We start from the raw sequence: 27,951 nt of genomic DNA, 5'->3' as shown, positions 1-27,951 counted from the left end.
GGAGAACATGGGCCCACAGAGCAGGGCCTGGCCACTGCCTCCCTGTGCCTGCGTGCAGATGGGTGCCACACTTTGCCAGTGGAATGATGGCTGCACCACAGGCTGGGGCATGTTCTGCCAGAAACATTTTTCTTTATTGTAAATTTTCAGAATTGATGAGGAAATGGGCCTGTGTGCACCTCTTTAGGGGGCAGGTGTTCAAGGTGCTCTTGCCTTAATGTGCAGGGGCTGAGTCCCGCTCCTGCCGCAGCAAATAGTTGGCCTCAGCCGCCTGCCTTCTAGCGCCCTTTTCGTTGGGGTCTATAGTTACGACCAAACCTGGGGAATTTTATTTTTGGTGTCTTTAGGCCCATTTTCACAGTTTGGGGGTATGTAGACTTTGGTTTATTGATTGTTAATCTGCTAGCCTTCTTACATACAGCACTTGGGGGGCTAGGCAACATGTCACAGGACAGAGGACATGACTAGGCTTTTTTCAACCTCGGAGGACTCTTAAGATGAGGCGTTTAACTCACATAGATAAGAGCCGCCTTTTTTTTTTTTTTTTTTAATCTGATATTCTGCCTGGATGATCTGGGCAGGTGCAGTAGGGTGTCCTTGGGCGCCTGGCGCTCCTTGGTGGCCTTGCACCATCCTTTATCCTTCCAGAGCCATTTGAGTTTGCACGGGCCCCTGCGAGCGTGGACTCACGTGTGCCTCGTCAGCGCAGGGACACACAACTTCCACACCTGTTCCTTCCACCTGGAGGCTGTTCCAGTTCAGGGTGTCTACCACCCCCTCTTCATCACAATCGCAGAGTGTCCTCTGTGGGGACATGTAGGTTATTTCTGGCCACTTGTGCAGCTGTGACTCTCCTCACTGGCCGTGTAGCAGACGCACATGCGTGTCCCATAGGATGGATTTCTAGATGTGAGGTTGCTGGCCAGAGGTGATATTGTCATTTGCTGCGTACCGCCCCACTGTCCTCCAGTTACATGTCTGTCAGCCACGCGCCACAGCTCAGCAGCTGCTGTAGTCCTGTGATTCACTTACCATTCCACAGGCAGTTACTGTGTACCTACTGCGTACTATGGGTGTACATGCGCTGCCACAGGTGCTGGGACCCAACAGTGAACAGGGCAGACAGACAAAGCCTCCTCACCCCATGGTGCTAACGTTGTAGTGGGAGAGAGCCAAACTGCAGAAAAAGCTTCGGAATTTCTTAATATGACAGGTAAAAGGTGGTGTCTGTGTATGCTTTTCTTTTACATGAGCGAGGTGGAGCATTGTGTTTATATACTTAAGGCACATTTCCTTTCCTGTAGACTTTGTGTTCATGCCTTTGCCTCTTTTTTGAGGTTATTAATCATTATAGCACATAGTTAAAAGTGATCAACTGCTAACCGAAAGGTCGGTAGTGTGAAACCACCAGTGGCTCCATGGTTGCACGGAAGATGTCACAGTCTGCTTCCTTAAAGATTCACAGCCTTGGAAACGTATGGGGTCGCTATGAGTCAGAATCGACTCCACGGTAGTGGGTTTGTGCTTTATGTACCTATCAGAATTTCTCCGCCTCGGCATATTTGGGTCAGTGACTGTGATAGGGTCTGTCCTGTCCACAGGAGGTCCTGCCCACTTGACGCTAGCTGCATCTTCAGGTTTGACAACCAAATCCATCTTTAGAGATTACCCAGCACCCCCTGGGCTGCAATAAAAAATACAGACGACTTGACACAGTGATAGCTTCCACCAGCCATTTGTGTGCTGGTCCTGTGGGGCCTGTGAGGCGTGCTGGGCCTGATGCAGAATCCTGCAGCTGGGGGTCAGCCAATGAGCCCTCTGGGTGCAGAGAGCATGGGGGGCAAGCGTGATCTTTTTTTTGACTTAGTTTAGAAGAACACAAATTCCACACCAAACTATGTTGCGTGTAACCTGTTAACACCAAGCATGCAAGTGTGTCTATTGGCCATGACAGAATGGTCTTTTGGTCTTAAAACTCTATGTGAAGGATGTCTTTCTTGTGATAGACTAGTGTTTGTGCTTTGAGATGACATTTCTCTTCATAGTTCAGATTGTCAGTCTCTGGCCTCATTTCATGCACTCCTCCAGTTAACATTAGCATGCGGCTTCCCAGTTTATCAGGAAATACACTTGGTCAGTTTTATCTTGTTAGGCAAGCGCAGAGCGCAGCTGCTACAGCTTTTTATGCTTAGCCTGAGCTGATCCCTGTTGCCTTAGCGGTCTTCATCACGCTAACGGCCAAGGAGGTGCTCCTGTGTACGCAGCACTCCCGTGTCAACCACACCACTAGAAGCCTAGTTCTAGTCCCTGACGAAGAGATCCTTCCCCAGGCCCTGGGAAATAGGAGGCTCGGGTTCCCTGTAGTGAACGGTGGCATACCTCAAAAGGAGTGCGTGAACATGCCAGCAGCTCTTCAGAAGCTTCTGAGGGATCAGAAAATATAAATGTGGTGGATGTGAATCCTGCATGAAAGCCAAGACGGATGCTAGATGACCCCAGTGTTCTAGATGGAACATTCTAGATGGAACACTCTAATTCCATGTGTCAGAACTGTGGTTTCAGGTAGCTTGTGAGAGATAGCAGGTAACAAGCCCTTCATCATCTTTTTGAATAGGTTTCCCCTAGCTTTATGAAATTATTTTTTAGTAAAAGTAGTATTTAAAAGTAAGTAGGAAATTTTAAAGCATGTTCTCTAATACCAGCAAGTAAATTTACTTAATTTGCCTTTTTCTCATTTCATCTAACTGTGACTCTCTTTTCATTTGTGTCTTTCAGCAAACGAGGATTCAGTGTGCGATCCTTTGGGACAGGGACACACGTGAAGCTCCCGGGACCAGCCCCAGACAAGCCAAATGTCTACGATTTCAAAACCACATATGATCAGATGTACAATGATCTTCTTAGGAAAGACAAAGAACTGTATCCCCGAGGATGGCCCTTTAAGCCCATGGTCATCTCTGGAGGTGTCCTGTGCTGCGTATGCCCTCCCCCGGCGATAGTTGTAGGCAGGTGTCCTTCGCGAAGCGGGAGGAGGCGGAAGCGCTGCTTCTCTGTCATTTGCTGAGTCATGGTGCATGCGGTGATGCAACACTTTGCTCCCTCTTTTTCTTCTTTCTTTCTTTTTTTTTTTTTTGAGAGAGACTTACATAATCTTCAAAGCCACTTTTCTCTTCCTGGTGCTCACTGGATGGTCCCAAGGTTAGAGCCATCTGGGCAGTGGGCAGCCTGAGGCACAAGACAAGTGAAGACCCTGCTGACACAGTCACGCAGAGGGTCTGACAGGGCGGGGGCAGAGAGGAGGAGAGCGGGGGCCACAGGTTCCACGTGCCGCCACACTGCAGGGCTGCCCTACGTCCTCTGTGTGTGTGCGTGCGTGTCTGTGTGTATGTCCGTGAGCTGGTACACGTGGCGTAGTTGCTTCACAGATCTCCCTGGCTATGTTTTTAGAGGGGTCAGGTAAAGAAGGCCATTTTACTACCTAACAGTGTGTCATTACCTCGTAATTTGGGAGAACTTTACTTCACTCCAGGGAGCCCTAGTGGTGCAGTGGTTAAAACGCTTGACTGCCAGCTGAAAGGTTGGCAGTTTGAAACGACCACCGGCTCCACGGGGGAAAGATGTGGCAGTCTGTAAAAGATTTACAGCCTTGAAAACCCTGTGGTTCACTACGAGTCGGAATCGACTCGAAGGCAGTGGGCTTAATTCATTCCCGGAAGAGTTAAAACAGACTGCATCTGCTACTTAAGATTCATGTGAAAAGAAAAGGTATTTTTAAATATATTTTTATCAGTGTGACACTGTGTCATGGTGAAGATGACCGGTGGTGCCTCGAGGTGTGGCTGGGGCATGTCATGGTCGTCTCCACACTTGTCCTGAATTCCTGGGCTGCCTGTTGTAGGGTGTGATTGTAGTGCTCAGGGTGGGGCCCACGCATATGGGAGTGTAAAGATGTAGTTGAAAACTTCTTTTCTTTTCATGGTGGCGCTCTTGCTGTTTTCAATAAAGTATGTATGTTCTCTGTACATCTGTAGATTATTTAGGTAGCCAGGCATGGCCTTGGGGTCCCTTAAGTTGTGAAACCAGATCCCTGAGTTTATGGCCCCTTGTGCCCTCTCTGCTCTCCTCTCACTGTGGTTCAAACTCGGGGCGGTGGGGCTGGAACAGGAGCAGTGACATCTCACCTCCTGTGGCCCTGTAAACTGGAGCTGTGGAGTTAGGGGCCCTGTGAGGCAGCAGTGAGTGGAGTCCAGGGCCGGATGGGGCTGTGGCAGTGTGTGAGGGCGTGTGAGAGGGGAAGCCGAGGGCAGAGCTGTGGTTCCCACTGGGCTTGGGGGAGAGAATCTTGCAACTGTGTGCTCCACATCACATGGCCCCCTTTCCTGGGCCCTGCACGTGGGATATTTTCCTAAGTGAGTGGAATGCCAGGAGGGTGGAGCTCTGGGTCTCTGGGAGCAGTTCTCTCTTAAAGGCCACACTGAGTTTCTCTTCTCTGGGTGGAGATACCTGCCCTTCATCTTGCTTTGCTCCAGTCCCTTAGCCAGAATGAGAAGCCTGATGACAAAGCCTCTTCCTGAGAATCTCATCCAGGGCTGGGGGCCTCCATGTCCCTGGGGAAAAGGTGTTGATCTCAGCCCCAGGCTTTCATCACTTAGGTAAGACCCTGGTGTGTAGGAGGGCTCTTGAATTGGTCCATTCCATTTCAGACTTGGGTTTTGAAGAAGTTCCAAGGTGATGCAAATACTGCTGGTTAGGGACCTCATTTGGAGAGCCAGTTGTAGAGCAGTGGTTCTCAAAATTTATTATATATAAGAATCACCTGGGGGATCTTGTTAAATGGTAGATTCTGATTGAGTATATCTGGGGTGGAAATGCAGATTTTCAGCAGGGGTTCGAACTGGTTCCTTGTGGTTCGAAGCCTTGGAGTGCACTGAGCTCAAGGCCCCTCTGGAAGACCATCCTGCAGTTAAGTTTGCCCCACTCATTGTTTAAATGCTGTACTTAGGGTAAAATAGAAAGAGCAGGTAACACAACACAGGTGTTCAAACTCTTATAAACAGTGCTCTTCCACGTCCAGGCTGACGGTGACCTTTAAAAAGGACTAAGTCCCACTTAAGCAGTCTCATCTGCCCGACTTGGAGTAGGGGTGGTAGTCTGCATGTCTTGGACAATACTGAAAGAAGGAGCGAGGGTTCAACTCAGAATTCAGAATCTCCTTTAGGGTAACTTCATAGAGGTAGGTGGTCTCCCTGTTAGTGTCCAGTCTCCAGAAGAAAAGTGTGTGTGTAGTTGTGTATATGTGTTCTTGGATGCCAGTAGGCACACGTGTGTGTATGCTTGTGTTTGTATATGTGCACATGTGTTCTTGGGTGTATGTGTATACACGTGTGTGCTTGGGTGCGTGTGCTGTGTGTGTGCATGTCCTCTTATCGCTGAGGGGAGCTGTGGCTGCTGGAGCTCTGACTCATTCCCTGTGTTGCCGGGCCTTGGTCCCTTCCCCTGTAATGCTGGGACCCAGCACCTGCCTCACAGCATTCTTGAGAATTAAGAGGTGTTAGACCTTAGAGCCTTGGGTTCATTAAACCCTCGATAAATTGTGGCCAATAGTTCTATCACTAGTATTGAAATTCTTTATGTTTTAAATCTTTGGCCATGAATAGATTATTTTGTTATTTTCTCCAAGAGCAAAAGTCAGCCTTGAAGGGTGGAGAGATGCCCCCACACCCCTCCCCTTGGAGCCATGAACCTGCTGTGGGAACTCTCCAGGGCAGTAGTGCTGGAGTTGTGTCAGAATGGCCCCTCGTTTAATTAAAACTGAACTAGTTGTTTCCCCAATCATGGTGGTTAAAGCTAGACTGGGTTGGTTAATAGTGTTACATTTCCATTTCCCTTATGGGAATCGTCTGTTGGTGGTGGGTACATGTGGACCCGGGGTGGGAAATGTGAATTCCTTGATCCTCCACTAACAGATAGAAATACTCCCTATTCTACTAGGGCAACTGTCCGTTTTTGATAACAACTTTGTTGTTGTGTGCTTTTGAGTCAGTTCCAATTCGTAGGGACCGTATAGGACGAAGTAGAACTGCCCCTTAGGGTTTCCAAGGCTGTAATCTTCACAGAAGCAGACTGCCACATCTTGGCGGGATCAAACTGCTAACCTTTTGGTTATCAGTCAGGCACTTAGCCACTGCACCACCAGGACTCCTTGGTAGCTTTATTGGAATATAATTCACATTCCTTACAATTCACCCGTTCAGAGTTTACAATTCAGTGGTGTTTAGTATATTCACAAAGTGGTACAGCCATCATCACAATCAATTTTGGAACATTTTATCGTCCCAAAAAGAAACCCATTAGCAGCCGCTCCCTGTTTCTCCCCAACCCTACCAGCCCCAGGCAACCACTACTCAACTTGTCTGTGGATGTGGCCTGTTGGACCTTTCATAGAAACAATCAGACAATTGTGGCTTTTGGTGCCTGCCTTTCTTCCCTTAACAATGTTTTAAAAGTTCATCCATGTAGTAGCATGTATTGAACTGTCCATTTTCTACCTTGACCTTGAACTCTTTCCTTCTTCCTTTTGTCTTAGATTGATCTTGAACATAGAGCAGTTCTGAACCTAATGTTTTGCTCTGTGGGTTTTAGGATCCGTTCAAATGGGTGAGGCCTCGCTACCTTTTTTTTTTTTTTTACACCAAGCCAGTTCCTATGGTTGAGCTTCCTTCCAGGATCTTTGTACATTTTTGGTTGAGAGGGGTCTGCAGTGAGAAATGCAGGGCTTACTTGACGGCCTTTCGTGAAGAGAGAAATTATTTTTTATTCTGAATGTAAATGAATAGAACAGTAAAAGAAGACAAAGCCACAGGCCCCCCTCCCTCCAAGGAGAGACGGGACCTGGAACTGGCCTGTCCCTTCAGTTCCTTTCCAGAAGATGGGGCCCTGGGATGTCCCAGAGGCTGTCCAGTATTGTCCAAGAGTATCCTTTTATAAATTTAAGATAGCTGTTCATTTAAAACCTCACAGTAAATACTGCTTTGTGAATTAGAAGATCACTTGTTTTAGAAAGGAAGTATTTAACTTCATTTTTAAATGAATAAATGCCTGTGTATTTATTTCCATCTTCTTAATTCGTCCTCTTTTAGGGCTTGGGTTAATTTACACACGTCCCCATATCCTCACTGTCCACGTTTCTTGTCTTGGGGTTAAAGGTAAAAACAAAATGGTTTTTAGAATTGGTAAATCTCCATTCCTAGCCTCTGGCCTCCGTCCTGGATGGATACAGCTTGCAGGGGTGGTGCTTTATGAGAGCCTCCACGTGGTCTCAGTGCCCTGCAGAGGTTGTAGGTCCCACCCAACACTTGTTTCCTTCTCTCTCCTCCCGTGCCTGCATAGCAGCGGTGGGAAATGCTGACCCACTTCGGGTTAAAGTTTAGGGTTTAGAAAACAGCTCACAATAAGACCAGAACAGTAATTATTATGTGTAAGATGTTTGCCTACTCATTTCATCTGACCCCATACTGAAAGTTGGACAGACCCCTCAGCAGGGTTTTAGGCAGAGGGCACTTGGGGCCATTGCACTGGTGGAGCTGCCCTGACGGCCGTGGCGTCCAGCTTAGAGGCCAGCCTTTATGGTGGCCTGGCCTGGGCACCACAGCCCATTACTCCAACCCAGGCTGGTATGGGCACACAGGCTCTTCGGCCTTGGGACCTGACACCCAGCGCCCACAGACTTATAGAGCCAATGCGGAGACTGACCAAGTCTGTTGCAGGCCGAGTGGTGCACAGGCCCCTTGGCTATAGCTCTTGGAGAAACTGCTGCTTGTCAAAATACATGTTTCTTAATATGCTAACGTGGAGGTCACAACCCACAAGCTATAGGTGTGAGCCCCTGAGGTATGATGGTTCAGGGGCCCCTGAGGGTCCCCCAAGACCCTTCCAGGAGATCCGGGAGCTTAAAACTATTGGCATAATAATATTAAGATGCCACTTTCCTTTCTCACTCTGATTCTCTGCTGAGTGTTCAAGGGACTTTGTGGACGCCGACACTTCTGATGGCAAGGTCGAAGGTGCGCGTGTGGTGTGTCCTTTCGTTCCCAGGCCGTAAGCATTCCTCAGTTTTGATTTATAAGAAAATAAGCCCACATCAGTGGGGGCTCAGTGGGGTCCTCAGTTAACACCCACAAAGCAGTCCAGAAGCCACTGCTTCTGCGGACGAGTACCCCCAGCTACCTGTACTCCTGTAGCCCTGGTCTGTCTGCCCAGCGCAGGCCTCCCACGCAGGATGGTGGGCGCACTGCTGCAAGGCCAGTGCCCCTGAGCGGGGTGATCCTCGCACTGGCGCTACAGCCCTGACCAGTGGGGCCCCCACTTGAGGCCCCTGACAGCACCCAGCAGGGCAGCTCCCTAACCACATCTATTCAGCAGTTGGTGCCCCCATGGACTGGCTGCCCGTTGGGGTTTGTGCATTTGTCACAGGCTCTGTCTCGGGGGTTTCCTGGGTGTCGTTGCTGTGTCCTCAATCAGTGGGGAGACTCTGGTGAACAGGCACCAGTTGCCGTGCTGTGCCCTCCTGGAGGGGCTGGGCAACAGACAGTGAGTGGGGTCATCACCTAGGAGCCCCCCTGCGATCTATGTGACCCACTCTGTCATGTTCTTCAGGTGGCAGAGGCTGGGTCTGCTGAGGAGGCAGTGCAAACTGGTGCTTGCAATGAGCCTGGTGCAGTTCCGGGAGGGGGTTTGCCCCAGCTCATGTGGAATGGTCCAGGAGCACCCAGAGTGGGACAGGCTGGGTGGGCAGGCCCTTGTGGAAAGGAGCATGGCTGCCCTACCACGTACAGGGGATGCGCTTCCACTTTGACCTTGACGTTGGGCTGTGCACACCAGCGTAGTTTGAGGGGCAGAGGCGGGGTGGGCCAGCTGGAAGGCTGTGGCAGTGGCTGGGGAAGGCATGGGGAAGTGGAGTCAGCCAGGCCTGCTGGCAGGTGGGGTGCTGACAATAGGGCGAGGCCCAGAGACTTCCCTGGAGCAGCCAGGGGCAGAGGTCTTCTGTTCAGTGGATGGTATTGTCTGACATACATGGTCTGTGGACACCATCCTGTGCCTGATGGCTTGGTGACAAGCCTCCTGCACCCATGGGGCCCTGTGCTGAGGTGCTAGTCCTGACATGCAGGTTACTTCCCCAGCAAGGTGCCTGTTTTCTGTGTGCAGCTCCAGGGAGGGGCCCTCAGATTGGAATCTCTCCCTGAGCCTTGCACCGCTCTGGCCTCGCCCTGCCCTTTGCTGTGTGTGCCTCTTCCATACCTGTCTGTGTCAACCCTGTCCCAGGCTGCTGTCCTCGGGCTTATGCGTGGCTCTGGGGGCGTCATAGGGTATTTTGTGGCTGCACCTTCCTCTCTAAGCAGGGCTTCACAGGAGTGTCTCCTTATGACATGCATCCTGAGAACCTAAGGAAGGGCCACTCTCCTCAGGCCACTTTGAGAAGGGCGTGGCCAACTGCCCCGGGCTGAGCTGGGGTTTACCTTTCCTAGTGAGTGACTGAGGGGTAGCAGATGTATACAGAGTTATATAGGCCCAAAACAGTCTCCAGTAGACATGTGACATGGGGGCAGCGCCCTGCAACTGCGGAGGTAAACTGTGAGCTTGGGGCTCCGCCATTGGCCTTTCTCCAGAGGGTGGGTAGGGGTTTGCTGAATGCTGCTGTCCTGGCCTTAGCCCCCTGTGGGGACACTCCAGGCTTCCAAATAGCCCAGAGTAACTAAGCAGAAATAAAAGTCTTGTTTTAAGCCGTCTTTGTTGCGGCCCTGTGAAGTTTGTCATGAAAACAGCAGAAGCTGAGGGCAGGTGACAAGCCAGGGACAGTAGATTTACAGAGAAGCTACGTGATGCATCACTATTCTTTCCACTGGTTCACCTTACTTCCTCACCTTGGTTTTTTTGTTGACGGTGAGTTCTGCACTCCGGTTTTACTTCTCTACCATGCTTGCATCTGGTGGTGGTTTAAAGGGCCCTAGCTGGAGTCCTACCACGGAAGACAGCCTGGCGATCTGCTTCTGAAAAACCAGCCAGTGAAAACCCTGTGGAGCACAGTTCTACTCTGACACACATGAGGTCACCAGGAGTGGGGGTTTGTAGACACCGCTACTCCAACAGTGTCCTGAGGCCTCACCTGAGAGCTGGTCAGCCCCCCAGGTCTCGCCCCACCAAACCCTCCTGGGGGCGGCAACCTCTTTCGGATGAGTGCCTGACCCTCCCTTTTCTTACAGACCAGTTTCTTTGTAAAAACTGCACTGTCATGAGACTCAGCTTGGATGACATCCTTTAGACAGAGGGACGCGTCTTTATAAGTCAGCTTCATGGTAAAACAACTCATTTTTCTATAAATCACTAAATAGAACAGGGAGGGGGGCAGTCGTTTTTATTTTTTTCCTCAACCCTAAGTGTTTGGTGGGAGATGACCCAGAGGTGGGGAACTGAGGCTGGCATGCAGGCACTGACCCAGGGCTCACGCCCCTGCGTGCTGAAGAGCCAGAATTCCAGGATGTTCTCAGCCTGCGGAGTCCTCTGCTTTGTTACTGGTAGACATTGGCAGGTCTACAGTATGCCAGCATTCCTATACTCACTGTACAACAGTGACTCGACTAATTGCTGTTTTGCTGGGTCTGTTTTGCACAGTTGTCCACTTTTACATGCATATCTTGTTTCTCGAAATCAAAGTGTCCTGGTTAGGGGCTCAGTTTTCCCCCTAGTAAAATGTTTGGGATTTGGTCTGTTTTAACATTTCTAGAGAAACAATTTGCTGCTGCAGATTAAGTCATAATTTTACTTTTTCTCAGAAAATGTAAAACAAAAACAACCAAAACTTAAATTTTATTAGAATACTCCAAGTTAGTGCTTAGGTTACTTTGTTTTTGTTTTGAGGTTAAAATTTCTCATCAAACGGCCGGCGGGAGGCGGTTTCCAGCAAAACACAGGGACTAAAGATATTCTACTACTATATTATTTGCCCAGCCAGTTTATTTGCTTAAAATTTAGTTTTGTTTTGAGCTTTAACATTTCTTTCAAATTTAAATTAGTAGATGATTCCAGCTCAGGTTTTCCCTATTTAGACAAATAGTAGTCTACCATTTTTATTATTTACTAAGTCTTAGTTAAACAGTATGTTTTTATACTGGCATAGTTGTAAAAACAATCTTGTAATCCGTTGGCTTCAGTTTAATCTTCAGGCAAACTAAAAGTCATCAGTGAAACAGAAATTCCTTCCCTGGTGGAAACATCCACTCTGGCCCTCTGTTCAGAGTGGAGTTTGTTCCAGCTGTGGCCTCTTGAACTTTGAACCGCACTGGTGGAGCCCTGGAGCGTTCTGAGCCCCCCAACCCCCAGGGTCAGTTGCTACAACATGAGATACGTCAGCACAGTTGGGTGCTAAGATAGACAATATACGGTGTATATACAGTGCGTGTCAGCACGAACTGCCCCATAGGGTTTCCAAGGAGCAGCTGGTGGATTCCAGCTGCCAGCATTTTGGTTAGCAGCCGAGCTCTTAACCACTGTGCCACCAGGGCTCCATACAATGGATACACAGCATATGTTCTTCCAGCACAAAACCAAACCAGACCTGTTGCTGTAGAGTCGATTCCAACTCACAGAGACCCTATAGTCTACAGGGTAGAACTGCCCCCAAAGAGTTGGCAAGCAGTGGCTGGTGGATTCAAACTGCTGACTTTTGGTTAGCAGCTCAGCTCTTAACCACTGAGCCACCAGTGGTCCTTGTCAACACAGGTGCTACATAGACACCCAGAGGAACATCAGCAAGACCTGTGCAGTCCCAGTGGACCATCTCCTGCCTGTAAGGTACAGAGACCTGTGGAGCAGACTCTGGGGAGGCAGGGTCTGTATCTGAGGAGATCTGTCCATTCCTAAAAGCAGTGGCCTCTGGATGCTTGATCAGGAGCTCCCTCTTCCAGGAGACCATCATCTGTCTTCGCTCTCGCCTGAGACGCCTGCGGCAGGTGTCCAACCCTGTCCCACCACCAGCGCATCCCTGTTTCTCAGTAGCTGCAGTGGCTGGAAAACCACCAAAGCTGCTTTCAATCCCTTGGTCAGCATTCTCTTTTCTTTTTTCACCAGCTGGGGCAGTGTTTGCCTCTGAGGAGAATGTGTTGAGAGCATGGTTCTTGCTGGTGGCTTCTTGACTGGCGTCCAGAGTCCTTGTGCAAGAACGTCTGCTCCGGGGGCCCCCAGGGCCCCTTAGAGCCCCATTGGGACTTCTTGGAGCCACTGCTCCTGTGTGGACATCCACTGTGGCAGGGTCAACAATGGCCTCCAAACCAGGCGCCTGAGCACTTTTCCAGAAGCATCTGTTACATGGGACACAGCTTGCCAGACACCAGGTTAGACCGACTTCTGACTTCTTCCTGCACCCTGGATTGTTCAGGGAAATCAGAGTCAGATGAGACCCTCTGCTCTGGGATCCTTGGAAGGAAGCGTGCCCTGAAGTGAGCTTAGGGGACTGTTGCACTCTGTTCTGTTTTGTGGATGTTCTTTGAATTGTTGGCCTGCCACCCACATTTTCAGCTGTTTGGGGAAGGCTGTGGGTACCGCTCAAGACAGCTGTGGGTCAGAGGTGCTGGGGCTGTCAGGTGAGCAGTCCTATCAGCATGTCCACACCTCGTGCGGGGCGAGTGCTCTAGGGGATGGGAAGAAAGTGGCAGATGTCCCTGGGGGCTGAGGCTCAGTTGGGGGCAGGGGGCTGCACAGGCAGGGCTGTGGTTTGGCTCCAGTGAGTTAGAGGAGAGCAAGTGTTCTCAACTTTGCCTTTCTTTTTTGGTGACTTCAGCCTAATGAAGGCTACTTTGCTGTTACTTTGCTCTTTAGAGAGACCTTGTCGATAGCACCTGCTTTGGCTTGCATCCTCCTCTCCTGTTGCCATTGTGGGGTCCCCTCCCCTGCCAGGCCTATGATGGTTGATGACAGGCCAGGCTAAGGGGAGTACTTGGTAGCATCGTGAGAGACCGAGGATGGGCGGCAGGCCGTTGCTCCCCTTCTGGACATCAAGGCAAGGGAGCACACACGCCACCTGTACTACCTGAGAGGTGGGTGTGCTTGAAGTTTTGTTTTTTCATAGAAGTAATAATGCTTGTTCCTAAAAAATGAGATACCATTTACAGTTTCTTGCAACCTCATTTTTTGAATTAACAGCTTCGCCGCCATCTGTCCCAGCATCGCTCTTGTGCCTTCCCACATTTGTGTTTCTGTAGGGTCAGCATGAGCTCCAGCCTTCTATTTGTGGGGGGCGGAGGGGGGGTGACCAGGTGACCATTTAACGCACATGGAATTCCCATCAAAAGTCCACAAGAGCCAACCTGATGCAGCTCCTGTCATGCCGGGAGGTGGGCCTGTGAGCCCTGGTCCTGGGGTGCACGAGGGACCCCCACAATACTCAGGGCCCCCGACCGCAGGTGAGCACCCCCAACAGCATTCAGGGACCCCGACTGCCAACAGCCTGCAGGGACCCTGCAGAGCACACAAGTCACCGCACAGCGCATGAAGACCCCTGCAGCACTTGCAGGCCCCTACAGAATGAGGGACCCCCACGCATGCCCCTCCCAGGTGGGCTGGACCCCCAGTACTTGTGAGTGAATTGTGGGCCATTTTGGTTTTGGTTTTTTAAATAAGACCTTTAAAGACTGGTGGTGGTGACATTTAAACCTTAAGGATGTTGTCACAACAGATTATAAACTGGGGGGTGGGGGGGGGAGTTGGGGCCAACTCCCAGCTGTGCACCATCGCACATTGCGGGGCAGGATGGGGCCAGGGGTCCAGGGCACAGCCCTGTCACACTGCTCTGTCCCCCAGGCCACAGACAGGTGGTGCCTGATGTGGTAACAGCCCTGCAGCATGAACCAGGGTGGGGAGGACGACGAGAGTATCCCCATGTCCCAGTGAGGAGGGTGACGGTGCGCAGTGGGGAGAGGGCAGCCTGTGCTCAGTGGCAGCTGTCCACCGAGTTGCCAGCGTAGCAAGGTCTTTGTTCAGGAGCGGCACACGGAGGAGGGGCTACTGGGGCCACCTGCCCCTTCCTGCCATGTTCCCAGGTCCTGCCCTGCGAGTGTGACAGGAAGGGAGAGTATCTGGGGTCAGGACAAGAGGACAGAGCTATTGACGATGGTGGATAGCCTTCAGTCAAGTGGCAGATCTGGTCTTGGCGGGCTTGTGCCTTAGGCTGGGAAACATGGGCGGAGACTCATTGGACCCTGTCCTCTGACCCCAACCTTGCCTCGGCCGCAGCCGGCACAGGCAGTGAAGTGTGCTCTGCTGAGGGAGTGTGTGGCTGAGCTCTGTGGCCTGTCCTGAGGTGAGACCGCCAGAGGTGCACCCGTATGCACAGCTGAGACGCTGCAGAGACCCCAGACTGTTCCTAGGCTCGTGATAGTAGCAGGAGAGGACACAGCAGGTCCCTGAGGCCGACTTGTGAACATGTCTGAGTCAAGGGAACCGTTGGGGCTCTTCTCCGAACGTCAGAGTTCTTGCCTTGTGTCTTATAATTCGATTTGCACAAACTTGTAGTTGAAAGTCCTGTTGGATGATGGGTTTCGAAAAGGTGAGCCGTTCAAGCTTGGGAGGTGGTGGCTGTCGGATGGCCTTGGCTCAGGGTTGGCCTGGCCTGCTGCCTGCAGATACCACAGACCTGGCAGGGTTTCGGCTGGCAGCTGGGCGAGAATTCAGGGTGGCGGAGCAGGGCTCAGCAGTGGCGTTTATATAAATTGAGGTGTCAATAGCGTCCCCTCAGCCAGCATCAGATGAAGCCGCTCTGAGGCGTCCTTCTGCCTCCTCTGCCTGACTTCCAGCATCCGTAGCTTTTGGTCCAACAGGACTTTAACCCTGGGGTAAGTTTAAAATTCTCAGTTAATAAGGACTGAGCCTTCTGCTCTGGCTTTTGTGTCCTGGGGCTCAGCTGCACCGGGGTGACCTGTTCCTGAGGGGTCTGCATCGTGGGCAGTGAGCCCTGCGCCCAGCACAGCCACCATGGCCCAAGGGTGGGTGAGAGAGAGTGACCAAGGGGTGGTATGTTCTGACTCCCACGGTTGCTAGGAGAAGAACTTGGTGGCGGGGGGGAGGGGAGCAGCCCCCAGGGATGGGGAGGCTCCAGGCTCCACTCAGCCCCCATCCCCAGGTACTGGGCAGTGAGGTCCTTGGCTGGCTAGGCCTCTTGGGGCCAGCAGCCCTGTATCCTCCCTACCTCCTAGCAGTTGTGTCTCCAGTTAGGGACCCCACTTCAAAGGCACTCCCAGTACCCAAGGCAGACTCCTTCCTCCTGGGTTTGTCTGAAGCTCAGTTCATGCCATTTTGGGTTTTCTTGCCCCTCCCTGGCCTCCCAGAGCCCCAAGGGGCCCAGTGGCCGGCTTCTGTTGCACAGGGTGGTGAGGGCCCTGGGAGCTGGCGTGAGGGGTGTAGACTGACGATGACTCAGCCCTGAGTGGTGAGGCCTGAAGGAAGCCCCTGCCAGAGTGCCTGATAAAGACCCCTGGAGGTGGGATGTGGTGTCCTCAGGTCCTGGGGGCGGGGGGGAGGGGGTTGGAGGGGTCTGCAGGTTTCCTGTGCACCAGCAGGTTGTGGTCACTTTTCATTTCTTGGTGGCTCTGTGGGTGAAGTGTGGGGGTGGAGGGGTGAGCCCTTGATAAAACCACTCATTTGTGGGGTTTGGCTTCAGCCTCTGCCTTCCTGCCACCTTCTTTCATGGTACCACCTCTGCCTTGAGCATTACCGTGTCCCCAGTGATCCACCAAGACCCTGGGGCACCTGGGCTGGGAGCAAGCACTGCTTTGCTCTAAGGGCCAGCCACAGACCCTCTTCCACTTCCTGTGCCCTTTGGGTCCTTGTTCTTTACCTGCTGACCCCATGGTGCCTCCTGTGCCCAGGCTCAGTCATTTCTGTCCTTCCCCAGCTCAGAGCTGAAGTCTGGGAGTAAGTGAGAAGTCCCCAGTGGACACTCGGTCCACCTGGAAGGTGCTGTTGTGTCTCAGTACTTAGAAATCCCCCCACGCCCACCCTCGATGCAGTGAGGTACGAGATATTGCACTGTGTTCTGGCCACGTGCTGGGACATGTGCAGCGTCCGATGATACAGCTCTCCCGCAACTCAAGGCAGTGTGGCCCTACACTTGGCCACTGCTCTGCTGGAATGCATGGACCCTCGCTCTTGGTGACCTCTCGGTGCCTGTCCTCAGCAGCACCTGGATGGCAGCCCTGCTCTTCTGTAATGAAGACTCTGAGATGCAGGGTGACTATACCTCTGTTGCCTGGCCTGGCCTTCACACCTCGCCCCCTGACCTGTGTGCTCTTTGTCCCACATGGTCTCGGGGGCATCCAGGTGTGACCCTGTCTCCGTGATCTGAAGCGGGGGTTTAAGGTTTGTTCATAACTGCGTTCCTAAGGGTGTTCGGACACTGGGCCCCAGCACAGGGCCCTGTGGGGCTCCCAGAACTTGTTTTCCCTGGTACTCGGCCTATGTCTTGCATCTCTGGGGGAATATGGCAGAAAACATTCCGTATTAAAGCAATAGAACTTCCTGTTTGATTTCTAAGCTAGACTCTCTCCTTAATTACTTGAATCTTCATTTCGCTTCAGTTACCTCATAAACGTAAATAATGAGAGATGAATATAAGTAAAGGAGCTGAGGGTGTTCCAGGCCTTGACGAGAAGCTGGCCCTTACTGCTTGGTGGCTGCAACCCCGCCCCCAGGCCCTGCGTGCACCGCATCTCATCCAAAGCCTTCTCCCTGCGGGAAGATGCCCTGCTTCCTGTCTAGGTCTCCTGGGAGGCTGAGGTGGGGGAACTGGCAGAGTATGGGGGAGGTTAGGAGAGGTGGTTCTGGGCTGACCAGAAAGCCTTGGTTACCAAAACCCAGTTCTCCAGGCTGTCCACCTCTCCCCTTCCTCTGTAGCTGGCACTAGACCACTGCATGAAGTGTCTTTGGGTCCCTTCTCCCACCTGACTCCAGTTCCAAGCTTTTGAATAGATGGGCTCTGAAAGTCAGGCCAGGCTGCCGCAAAGCCACCCTGGAGCAGCCAGGGGCAGCGTGCTCAGGACAGGTTAGGTGCAGTGGGTGCTGGCCAGGTGGGGATATTTTTATTGTGCTTGGCTAGTGACAGGAGCCAAAGGCACCAAGGCAGGTGATGGTCAGATGTCGTTTTTATTTTTAACAGACTCTTTTTTAGAGTGGTTTTAGTCTTACAGAAAAATTGTGCAGAAAATACAGAGTTCCCAGGAGCCCCCATACCCTCCACACAGGCGCAGTTTCCCTTGTTATCAGCATCTTGCATTCCTGTGACGTGTTCGTTACAACTGATGAGCCCAGGTCCGTACTTTACTCTTAGCTAAAGTCCAAAGTTTACATCAGGGCTCATCAGGGTTATACAGTCCTATGGGTTTTGACAACTGCATCACATCGTGTGTTCACCATTACAGCATCCTACAGGATTGCTTTCCTGCCCTCAAAAGGCCCTGTGCCCACACCAGGTATCTTCAAGGTAAAACTCTGAGACTGACCATTTACATTTATTCTAAAAGCTGATTTTATTATTCAGGAAGGTAGGAAATTATTTAAAATAATATAAGCTTATTTCAACAAATTATCATGATGTAAAATCTGGGAAAGATATTCAGTGTTCTACTAAAATTCCAAAAAAACTCATCCTTTTCTCTAACATGGGCTGACAATGGTCCTGACTTACTGGAATGAGCCTCGGGTAGGCCCCTAAAGACTGTGGAAACTTGTGGTGTGGGGCCTTGATCCCAAAGGACCACTTTGGGGGAGATGAACCCCGGGACCCCGAATTTAGACATGGCCCTTGAGATTGGGTGGGGGCTGTAGCCCTTTCCTGAAGGCCAGTCCTCTTCCAGCTCAGGGCTCCCTGAACTCAGGGTCCCCCCACTCAACCCAGCGCACACTGCTGTGGCTTTGTGTATGAGCACCACACCTCTGCCCATGAGGGTCCCGCTGGTCACGGACCCCGTTAGGCCTCAGAGCTGAGGCCTTGGGCCAGGCCTGGTCTCTCACCACCCTCTCTCCAGCAAGTGGAGCTCCTCTGTCCTGGACACCTTTCTGTCTGGTTGGTTTTACGTCACTGATGGCCAGGTTTCAAGTCCTTTCTTCAGGGTTTTTTATTTTGTTTATGCTGTCACTTGGCTAGACTTGGATCCACTCTTCAGGGGAAGCGACTCTTCACCGAGGGGCTGGATGTCAGAGAGCAGCTCTTTGTGTGGCCTTTGGATGGGGTGTTTTACAGTCGGCTGTCAGCATGAGAAAGACAAGCACCCTGGAGAAACCAGTGCCAGGTCTCTTTGCTTCCTGTGAGGCTGTGAGTTTTAAGATCGTTGGAAAGCAGCAGCCTGGCCAGGCTGAGATGGACTTGTCTCCCGCTTGTGGTTGGGGCCTGGGCGTGGGGACATGGATGACTCCACATCAGCAGGGGTTAAGCACAGGGACCAGCCCCCTCCACAAAACAGCCCCTGTGCCCCTGTTGCCTTTCCACCCCTACAGATGACATGGGCAGATGCTCAGAGCCAGTAAGTGCGGGGCAGTTAGGGAGGCAAGGCCTGGGGTTGGAGACAAGACTCTGTTCAGTAAATGAAACCCAAAGCTTTCATCCAAAGCTCCTTGACATTGGCATTCAGCTATACACAGAACGGCATCTTACACATGCTGGACAGAAATAAGAGAATCAAGCCCCGGCCAGAAAGGTTCCAGAACTGCAAAGACCTGTTTGATCTGATCCTCACCTGCGAGGAGCGAGTCTACGACCAGGTGGTGGAAGGTAGGCAGGGGTTGCAGTGTCCACCATGTGGGGCAGGACCCTGTGGCAGGGCCCACTCAGCAAGGAGCAGGGACCAGGAGGTGTTCGGGCCTCCCGTCACCGTTCAACAGCCACTTTTGATGCCCCTGTGACCCTGGCACTTCCAGAGTAACAGCAGGCCTCATGAGAACTTCAGGGCCTAGCCGCCTTGGGGCTCCTGTGGGCAGGAGAAAGCATGGCCAAGCTGAGACAGCCTCATCTCCTGATGGTGGGTTGGGGCCAGGGGCTCTGCCTCCCGGTGCCTGACCACGGGACAGGCCAGAGGTGTGAGGGCGAGAGTCAGGCCGAGGTTTCTGTGAATCCTCACCATGCTCATTTTGAGGCTCTGGTTGAATCCTAATGTTTCTGGAGAGGGGAGTTGGGATCCTGATTTGACACCGGGGTGCTGTGTTCCTAAAGGCCAGATTCTATGCCAGGAAGAACACACCTGGCCAGAGGGACAGCGACAGGTTGGGGTAGGGGGGCTCCTGGGCCTTGTGGTGCCTCATCCCTCCTTAGACTCAGCCTTTGTAACTATCCTGTCAGATCTGAATTCCCGGGAGCAGGAGACCTGCCAGCCAGTGCACGTCATCAACGTGGACATACAGGACAACCATGAGGAGGCCACCCTGGGGGCCTTCCTCATCTGTGAGCTGTGCCAGTGTGTGAGTACCGATGCACCCACATCCCGTGCTCCTCCCCTGTTCAGACCTCGGGTCAGGGCGTCCTGTCTGCTGAGGCACCTCCTGAGATACAGGTGCCTCCAAGGCAGGGCTGTCACGCCCCCCACCCCCTGCATGAGGACCCATAGGAAAGCAGTGATCACACAGCTCACCTTCGAATCCTTCCAAATGTTAAAATAAATGCAGGGATGCCTCCGAGCCTCAGCCATACTCTGTGGGTTGAATTTGGTGGTCACCTCGATTACTCTAAGTTCGATGGGGAAGTGTGGGCCCTTGGCCTGGGCTTGGCCAGGGTCCTTGCTGGGCGATGGCCTCACTGCATCCTCTGCTCACTCTTCGGTGAAGTGGGACAATTCTGGCTGTTGCCTGACATGGTGTGAGGTTCACCGAGCCCAGGCCCAGGAGGCCCTTCTGTCTCGGGTGCCTTACCATGCCGGCCTCGGCTTCTGGGCAGTCTTGTACCCACTTTCCCATCACACCAAGCTTACCAGGGCAGGGCCTGGGACCTTGCGGGCCAGTGGGGTTGGTGGGGGAGCTTGGTGGCCCACACGCTCACTGGCTGTACCATCTGCAGATCCAGCACACGGAGGACATGGAGAACGAGATTGACGAGCTGTTGCAAGAGTTCGAGGAGAAGAGTGGCCGGGCCTTCCTGCACACTGTCTGCTTTTACTGACTGTGCCATGGGGGGCCATGCCGCGGACCACGCCACCTTAGAGCGTCATTGCGGCTGTGCTTTTCTGCACACCGTCTCCTTCCACTGACTCAACTCCACCGACCCCTGCCACCTCGGCGCTTCCTTTGTGAATACTTTTCCTTCCTAATTTTGTTTTTACTTTTTGGTATTCTGCCAGTGGGTGGTAGTATTACCAAATAAATTGTACATATGAAATGAGAAGATATACGTAAATGCCATATTAAAAACAATCAAGTTTTTTTCTCTCACTTGTACCTGTTATGAGTGGGATAGTGATTATACAGATTTTTTTTTTCCCTTTAACCTAAAAAAGAAAATGGTTTATAGTCCCTCTCCCTGCTGTGTATATGTCTTTAGTTGTGCAAGCCTTTCTCTCTCCGCACTGGCTGGACTGTACAAATACCCAAATAAAGCAATGGACTCTGTATTCTCACAAAGACCCTGGAATCCTCCGGTAAATACACTGCCGGCTTGTCTCTGCTGTCCCAAATCCCAGGGCTCTGGCCTTGCTGGATGGATCCCCAGGCGCCTCCTCAGCAGGGAGTGGGGCACACACCTTCCTCATGTGGAGCCCTGCACTGGGTGACCACTGCTGCTAAAAGCAGGGTACAGGTGCTACAGGGCCTGCACCTGAGTCTGGTGGTCAGGCCTGGGGCAGGGGGTAGAGGCCTGTGGCTTCAACATGAGCTCCTTTCCCCGCCAGGTCCTCCAGCTCACTGTGACCTAGGTCTCAATAGGACCTTGGTCAGGGCCAGGCCTGCATGCAAGCCCCCATGTGCTGCTTCCAGCAGGAAGCTGGCCTGTTCCCAATTAGGGCTGCTGGACACAGGGCTGAATAGGCTCCTGCCCACCATGGACCTGCTCCCCAGGCTGGGATTGATTGTCCTCTGTGTAGAATATCCCCCAAGTTGCCCACCGAGCTCCTGTGCTGGCAGTGAGGGGCCATTTTGGCATCCACCGTGTAATCCCCAGTTGCCTCTCAGCCTCTTTGGGTCTTGGGGATGGGACATTTGCACACAGGGTCCCCTGCCCAGGCCCCAGCATCACATGGCAGCCCAGGTGCCAAGAGTGGACCCCCAGACCCAGAAGGTCTGGGAGACGGCCTAGGGCTCCCCTCCCTCCCCCCGAGGCCTCCTTGGACCTTTGCTGACTCCAGGGCCCCCCTCCTGCCTGCCCTCCCCCCTCCCCCTGGGGGCCTGTGACCATGGCGTTGGGGTGACCTCTGTGAGGCAGTTCTTTGGTGACCTCACAGGCCCCTCCCCTAGACGCACTTGCTGGACCAGGCCAGGAGCCCCTCACCCAGTGACTTGGTGACGGCTAGGAGGAGGCTCCTTAAGCTGAGCAATGGGCCGGTTTGGCTGGAGCGCCTCCTTCCTGAGGCGCCTCTTGGGAGCCCCTCCCCTCTCCAGGACGACCCCATCTGGCCGCCCGGGGGTCCCGGGAGTTGGCTAGGGGACTCAGGTTTGTCAGACCAAATGGGGGCGGGACCTGGAGCTAACGTCCCTGAGGAGGGGTCCTGGCCCCCGTCATGGGGCGGGATTCAAGAGCAAGGACAGAGGAGACCCGCTTGCGCCACAGCCCCGTCTCGGTCCCAGTCCCCGGACGGGCGAGGGCGCGTAGTCCTCCCGAGAGGCGGCGGGAGGCGGGAGGAGGGAAGAGGGAGGAGGGAGAAGGGAGGGGGCCGGAGCCGGGAGCCGAGCGCAGGGAGGACCGGAAGGCGGAGCGGAGTGCGGCGGGCGCGGACAGCGCGGCGGGCCGGCCGGACGGAGCGACCCCACGAGCGGCCCCCCGGCCCCGGCCTCCTCCTCCCGGCCGGCGGCGGGATTGCGGCGGGCGGCGGCGGCGGCGTGCGCCCCAGAGGAGCTGACCTCTGCGGAGGCGGCGGGGGCTCAGCATCGGGCCGGGGCCGGGGGGGCGCCGGGGCCGGGGGGCGGCGCTCCGGCCCGGCCCGGCCCCGCCCGATGCCCATGAGCGCGAACACCATGATCTTCATGATTCTGGGGGCGTCGGTCGTGATGGTGAGCGGAGAGGCCCCCGCGCGCTCCCGCCGCTCCAGCAGCCCGCGCGCCGCCCCATCCCCCGCCTTGTTTACAGCTGGCCCGCCGGCCCCCCCTCCCGGCCCGCGCCCCCCGCCTGCTCCTCCTCCCCCCTCGCTTGCTCTTCTCCCCGTTACCCCCGCCCGCTCCTCCCCCCGCCCCCCCGGCCTGCACCCCACCCCGCCTGCGCTCCTCCCACTCCCGCTGCTTCCCTCCCCCGCGCTCCCGGCCGGCCTCCCCCCGCCGCGCCCCCATCCCTGGCGCCCGGCGCTCGGCACCGACCCGGCATGGGCTCTTCCAGGCCATCGCGTGCTTGATGGACATGAACGCGCTGCTGGACCGATTCCACAACTACATCCTCCCGCACCTGCGGGGCGAGGACCGCGTCTGTCACTGCAACTGCGGCCGGTGAGTCCGCGCCCGCCCGCGGGCACGATACGCGCGACCACACAGGCGCGGACGGCCCGCCGGGGTGCGGGGAGGGCCGGGTCACGCCGCCAGGCCCACGCAGCCAGGCCCACGCAGGCCACGCGGGGTCGGAGAGGCGAGGGGCCAGGGCCCAGGTGCGGATGGGGGAGGGTCGGGCCGGCCGAGCTGGCGCCGGGAGGGGCCGCCGGAATCAGCTGCGGGCGGAACCAAAATTCCCTGTCGGAGCAGCCCCCCAGTGCCGTTAGAGAAGGAGCCGCCCGCGCGGGCGATGGGCCCAACTGGCCCGGCCTCCTGGCCCGGCCCGGCGTCAGGGCCTGCGCACAGGCAACGCACGCCACCCGCGCGCCTCGCGTCTCCCTGGGCCCTGTGTGCACTGTGCTGTGCACACGGACTTCTGTGAGCCCAGGTGCTGGGAAGTGCAAAAGGTCAAGGTGGGAAAGGTCAGATCCCCTCATTGTACAGAGGAGGAAACTGAGGCTGGGGTGGAGCTTGCTCAAGGTCACTGGAGAGGTGGGGAGGCTCGATCCGGTGCTCGTGTGGTGACGGGTTCTCTCGGCCATGCATGTTTGTACGTCCCTGTACGAAATAAACATCTTCTCACCAGACGCGCATGTGTGTACCGTCTGTGCATATACATGTGCGTCCACACAGCGCACGCGCACACAGGCCGCACGTCCACGCTCCCACACGGTGACCGCTGTCATCACCCTGATACATGCGAACACGGACAGAGGCCTCAGGGGACAGAGACCAGCCCAAGGTCACACAGCCAGTGTTGGGGGGGTGGCTAAAGACTGTACACACGAGCTGGGCCAAGGGAATGAGGACAGTGCATGCCTGCTCAGCGTGCCACACACCCATGGGTGGACAGGTACGTTGGTACAAGGCACGGGTCTGAGAGCAGGTGCAGAAGAGGTGCTGGGCGTGGGGGCTGGGGAGACCCAGAACCCCAAGAGGAAGTGGTTGGGTGATCATACTCTCACAGAGCCCAGGCTCCTGCTGGACACACAGTTTGAACGGCTTGTCCAGCAGCGAAGGGACGGCAAGATGTCAGCTCCATGGCCTCCTGGGGCCCCGACTGGGGTGGGGTGCAAACTGGGGTGATCCCAAATGCTCCCAGGAGGCTCTCCGCATGCAGGGCGCCCAGCCCAGGCTCAGTTCCATCAGCACATGCAACACGCATCGCGACGTGTGTGGAATCTCCTTTGTGGCGGTGTGATGTGAGGATCGAGTCCCTGCCTGTGAACACACACTGGCACACGTTCCTCGGGGCCTGTCCATGCAGACAGGTGTATTCTTAGGGGGTGCTGGCCTGGGATGTGTACACGCACTACTGTAGTACTCAGAGTACACGCGGTTCATGTACAACAGGTGCCTGTGCAGAGCATAAATGTAGGCGAGGGGTGCGCATGTGTGCAGATTAGGGTCTGTGCACGCAGAAGGCGTGCGGAGCCACACCACGCAACAGACTGGAGTCATGTTCCTGCGTGTGTGTACATGTATATGCTTTGTGCACATCTTTACATACAGACATGTTAACTGTGTTCCAGGCACTATTGTATATTGATAATATATATGTGTATGCCAAGTACATGTATATAACCCAATATACAGCAGAGCGCGTGTCTCAGCCATGCTGATATGCAGCCACGTGGGCGTAGTGGATGTGCGTGCACTGTACAGCTTTGCTCACGGGGATCCGTGGAGAAGCCGTACCACGCAGTGCCACAATGGACTCCATCTGTGTATGTACACACCGTGTGCAGAGCAAGTGTGTACGTGTGTATGCTTGTATAGGCCTGTACATAGAAGTTTACACAAGGACACATGTGCAAATCAGTGCTACAAAGTCCATGTGTGAACAGGCAGTACCTGTGTGTGAGAACGCATGCACGTGACTGGGGCTGTGTGGGGACAATGGCTGTGTCCACACAGTCCATGTGTGCCCCCGTGTGGCACACACCATGCTCATGTCCGCAGCGGGTGTGCACAGTGCATGGATGCCCTGTGCATGTGGCAGGCGTGTGTACGAGATGGCGTTGAGCCTCTGGTAGACACGTAGAGCATGTGTGGTGCAGGCAGACTACACGTATGTACACGGCCCAGACATACGTGTGCGGGAAGCACTCTGCCAAGGCCAACTTGTCCTGCTTCCATCTGGGACCTGAGCCCCTGCCCCCCGGGGCCTGATGGGGAGGGAGGAATAAGAGGGGTGGGGATGAGCTGCAGGTGCTGGCTTCGGTAGAGGCACAGGTCATGAGCTCTGACTCCCTGGAGGTCCTGAACCATGGTGGGTGGCATCACTGTCCTTGCAGGGCAAGGGAGGCAGTTTCTGATTTTCTCGGTGCTTTGATTTTCAAGTTGCCTGCCTGGCCAGCCATGTGTTGGGCAGGATGCAGGGGCCCCACGGAAGGCCTTGCAGGGGTCTGGGCAGAGAAGGCCGGGAGGCAGGAAATGACGGTGACACTCTGGCTACTGGCTGTCAGCCTCCCCCTCCAGGATTCGGTGCTGAGGAGCCAGGCGGGTCACATGACCTGCGGATGGTCAGTTTTTTTCCACCAATTATTGATGACTGAAGATCTATTGACCAGCTGGTGGTCAGGTGAGCGTGGCTGCAGAAGTCACTGTTGACGATGGCCAGTACTGGCTCCTCCACCTGGGTGATGCTTCAAGCCCTGCTCAGGGGCCCTGGTGGCGGCCACCCACCCATCTGGCCGCCACCCTCCCAGGCATGCTAAGTGGTTGGTCTCCCAGGGTCTCAGCAAGAACAAGAGGCTGGGGACCAAGGGTCTGGGGCCATGGTTCTGGTCTGCTCCCCGGGTCTGCTGGTGATGGGTAACCTCCTCTCTAGAACAGCAGCCCTGGGCCCATGGCCACACCATCCCTGCTGGACTGGGCTTGGGATTTGCAGACCCCTGACCTCACTTGGAGGGGGCACCTGCATGGACCCCACCAGGCGTGGGGAAGTCAACGAAGGAGGCAGCAGGGCCCAGGGTCAGGGAATCCTTGAACAGACGCCTCTGGGCCTCACCTGGTCAGGGTGAGGTTTGAGGGAGGAGAAGGGGGAGGACTCAGCATCACAGGAGGGCCTTCCCTGAGGCCAGCGTGGAACCGCCATTTAACTGAGGGAAGATTTCTGGAGAAGCAGATTTGGGAGGGAGGGAGGAGCTATTTTTAGGTGTGATTTTGAGTTGTCTGTGAACCCCCACGTGGAGACGGCAGTAGAGCTCAGGCAGAGGCGGACATGGGGGTGAGGGCCTGGGTGGATGGAACCATGGGTGGGTGAGGGGCAGGGAGAGGGGAGAGGACCTCTCAGTCAGGAGGAGCAGCCCGTGGAGGGGTCAGCGGGAGGAGGCAAACCAGAGGCCAGGGTGGCCGGGCCAAGAGTGCAGCAAATGTGAACGCCTCAGGTGCCTGGCCCCATCAGCTGGCCCTGGTTTTATATACATGTACTTTGGGCAATGGCAAGTGGGTGGGAGGGCCCAGAGGGCTTCCCGGAGGAAGTAGCTTCTGGTCAGAATTGAGCAGGAGGACTAAGCAGGAGGGCATGGGCCCAGGAGAGGCCAGGTATGAGGCACTGGGGCACTGTGGGGAACTGAGGATGGGAAGGAAGCCACCGGACTTGCCCAGGATCCAGGTCAGCGGGCGGCCAAGGCCAAGACTGACGCCAGGAGACAGAGAGCAAGAAGGAAGGGGCCAGTGGGGTCGCCCTGGGTAGGCGTCACCCTCCTCTCTTCTAGAAGGGTGGCCAGGGCCCACGTCTGAATGGCCAAGCTGGGGCCTACCCTCTTGGGTGGCTGCCTTACCAGGGCCCAGTTGCCCACCAGCACTAGACTTAGTTATGGCGGGAGCGCCAGGACGCAGTATAGGATGGGGCCAAGGTGGAGTGTCCCCACCCACGCAGATGTGGCCCCTCGGGAGCTGGCGGGGGGCGGGAGAGGTGCCAGCCCACCTGCCGCCCCCAGGCACCACGTGCACTACGTGATCCCGTACGACGGGGACCAGTCGGTGGTGGACGCTGCAGAAAACTACTTTGTGACGGACAATGTGACCAAGCAGGAGATTGACCTCATGCTGGGACTGCTGCTCGGCTTCTGCATCAGCTGGTTCCTCGTGTGGGTGGATGGTGTCCTGCACTGCGCCGTGCGCGCCTGGAGGGCTGGCCGGCGCTACGGTGAGTGCCAAGGACCGGCCCCTGCCCAGGCCTGCATGGGCCACCTGGCCATGTCCTGCCTTCTCTCCCACCTCACCCCCCCACCCCATCCCTGCCTTGTCCTCAAGGCCACCCAGCCCATTTGATGATTACCTCAGCCCCTTCCAGAGCCCACATGTGCCACCCACACCCCGATCTGTGCCCCGCCCCCTGACCTCCCTGTCCCACACCCAGCCACCAGGTCCCACACCCAGCTACCTGGTCTCACATGTCCAGATCCCACCCCATCCCTGCTTGGCCACCAGGCCACTCCGCGCCTGTCCTGACCACACCCTGTCCCCACAGACGGCTCGTGGACCTGGCTGCCCAAGTTCTGCAGCCTGCGGGAGCTGGGCCGGCGACCGCACAGGCCCTTTGAGGAGGCCGCAGGGAACATGGTGCACGTAAAGCAGAAACTCTATCACAATGGCCACCCCAGTCCACGGCACCTCTGAGCCACCTGTAGGACTCGTCAGGGCACGCCCAGCCACTGGCCACTGTACAGATGTAACAAGGACCTTTGTGGCACTGTGGCCTGGCAGGACTGGATGGCAGCCTCAGGCCATGGTGGTCGGCCTCAGATGGCTGAGCCTGGGCGGCTGGGCGTCTCCAGCAGAAGGTGCTGACTCCTTTTCTTTTTATAAAGGGGGTTTAGGGTGGGGGCCGGTGGGGGAGGCTGCTGGGTCTGGGGGCAGGACCTCAGCCACCAGCTGGGCAGGACACAAGGACAGACCAGGGGGCATGCAGGGTCATGCAACTCTGCCCCAAAGGTGCTGGGGGTTGGGGGGGCGGGTCTAAAGTGGGGGGGGTGGGGGGAGCCCAGCTGGTCACCTGGTCTGATGGTCAGGGCTACCTGCCTGGGGTCCTGTCTGCACCTGGTCTGGGATCATGTGTGTTATATAAAACCGGCCTGTATCTGTATTTGTGTGTTTCCTGTGCATCGTGTCAGTGTGTCCACCCCGGGTCTGTGTGTCTGTCTGTGAGATACAGCCAGTCTTGGCGGAGGGGATTGAGGCTGGGCCCAGCTGTCCGCCATGCTGGGAGTGGCTTCCCAGAGGGAACTCCACAGGGGAGGGTCCGGAGTG

At 55.0% G+C, this 27,951-nt stretch overlaps 2 protein-coding genes across 2 annotated transcripts in view; both read left to right on the top strand.

Moving 5' to 3' along the window:
* Window positions 1-20,636, top strand: part of SSU72 (SSU72 homolog, RNA polymerase II CTD phosphatase) — a 30,704-nt gene extending 10,068 nt beyond the window's left edge. Inside the window, exons 2-5 of the mRNA XM_049877616.1 lie at window positions 2,776-2,919; window positions 18,672-18,811; window positions 19,376-19,494; window positions 20,087-20,636. Of these exons, the coding sequence (XP_049733573.1) occupies window positions 2,776-2,919; window positions 18,672-18,811; window positions 19,376-19,494; window positions 20,087-20,188 (505 nt within the window). The 3' untranslated portion in view covers window positions 20,189-20,636. The remainder of the gene's footprint in view (window positions 1-2,775; window positions 2,920-18,671; window positions 18,812-19,375; window positions 19,495-20,086) is intronic.
* Window positions 20,637-22,170: 1,534 nt separating this feature from the next.
* Window positions 22,171-27,490, top strand: TMEM240 (transmembrane protein 240). The gene is made up of 4 exons (XM_049875859.1): window positions 22,171-22,227; window positions 22,547-22,653; window positions 26,640-26,848; window positions 27,173-27,490. Exons 1-4 carry the CDS (start codon window positions 22,171-22,173, stop codon window positions 27,319-27,321), a joined length of 522 nt encoding a protein of 173 aa, XP_049731816.1. The 3' UTR covers window positions 27,322-27,490.
* Window positions 27,491-27,951: the final 461 nt, after the last annotated feature.

Source organism: Elephas maximus, chromosome 3 (genome assembly GCF_024166365.1).
Source record: "Elephas maximus indicus isolate mEleMax1 chromosome 3, mEleMax1 primary haplotype, whole genome shotgun sequence".
In the NCBI taxonomy this organism is placed as follows: domain Eukaryota; kingdom Metazoa; phylum Chordata; class Mammalia; order Proboscidea; family Elephantidae; genus Elephas; species Elephas maximus.
Note: the sequence above shows the minus strand (reverse complement) of the source record. Positions and strands in the feature narration are given on the sequence as shown.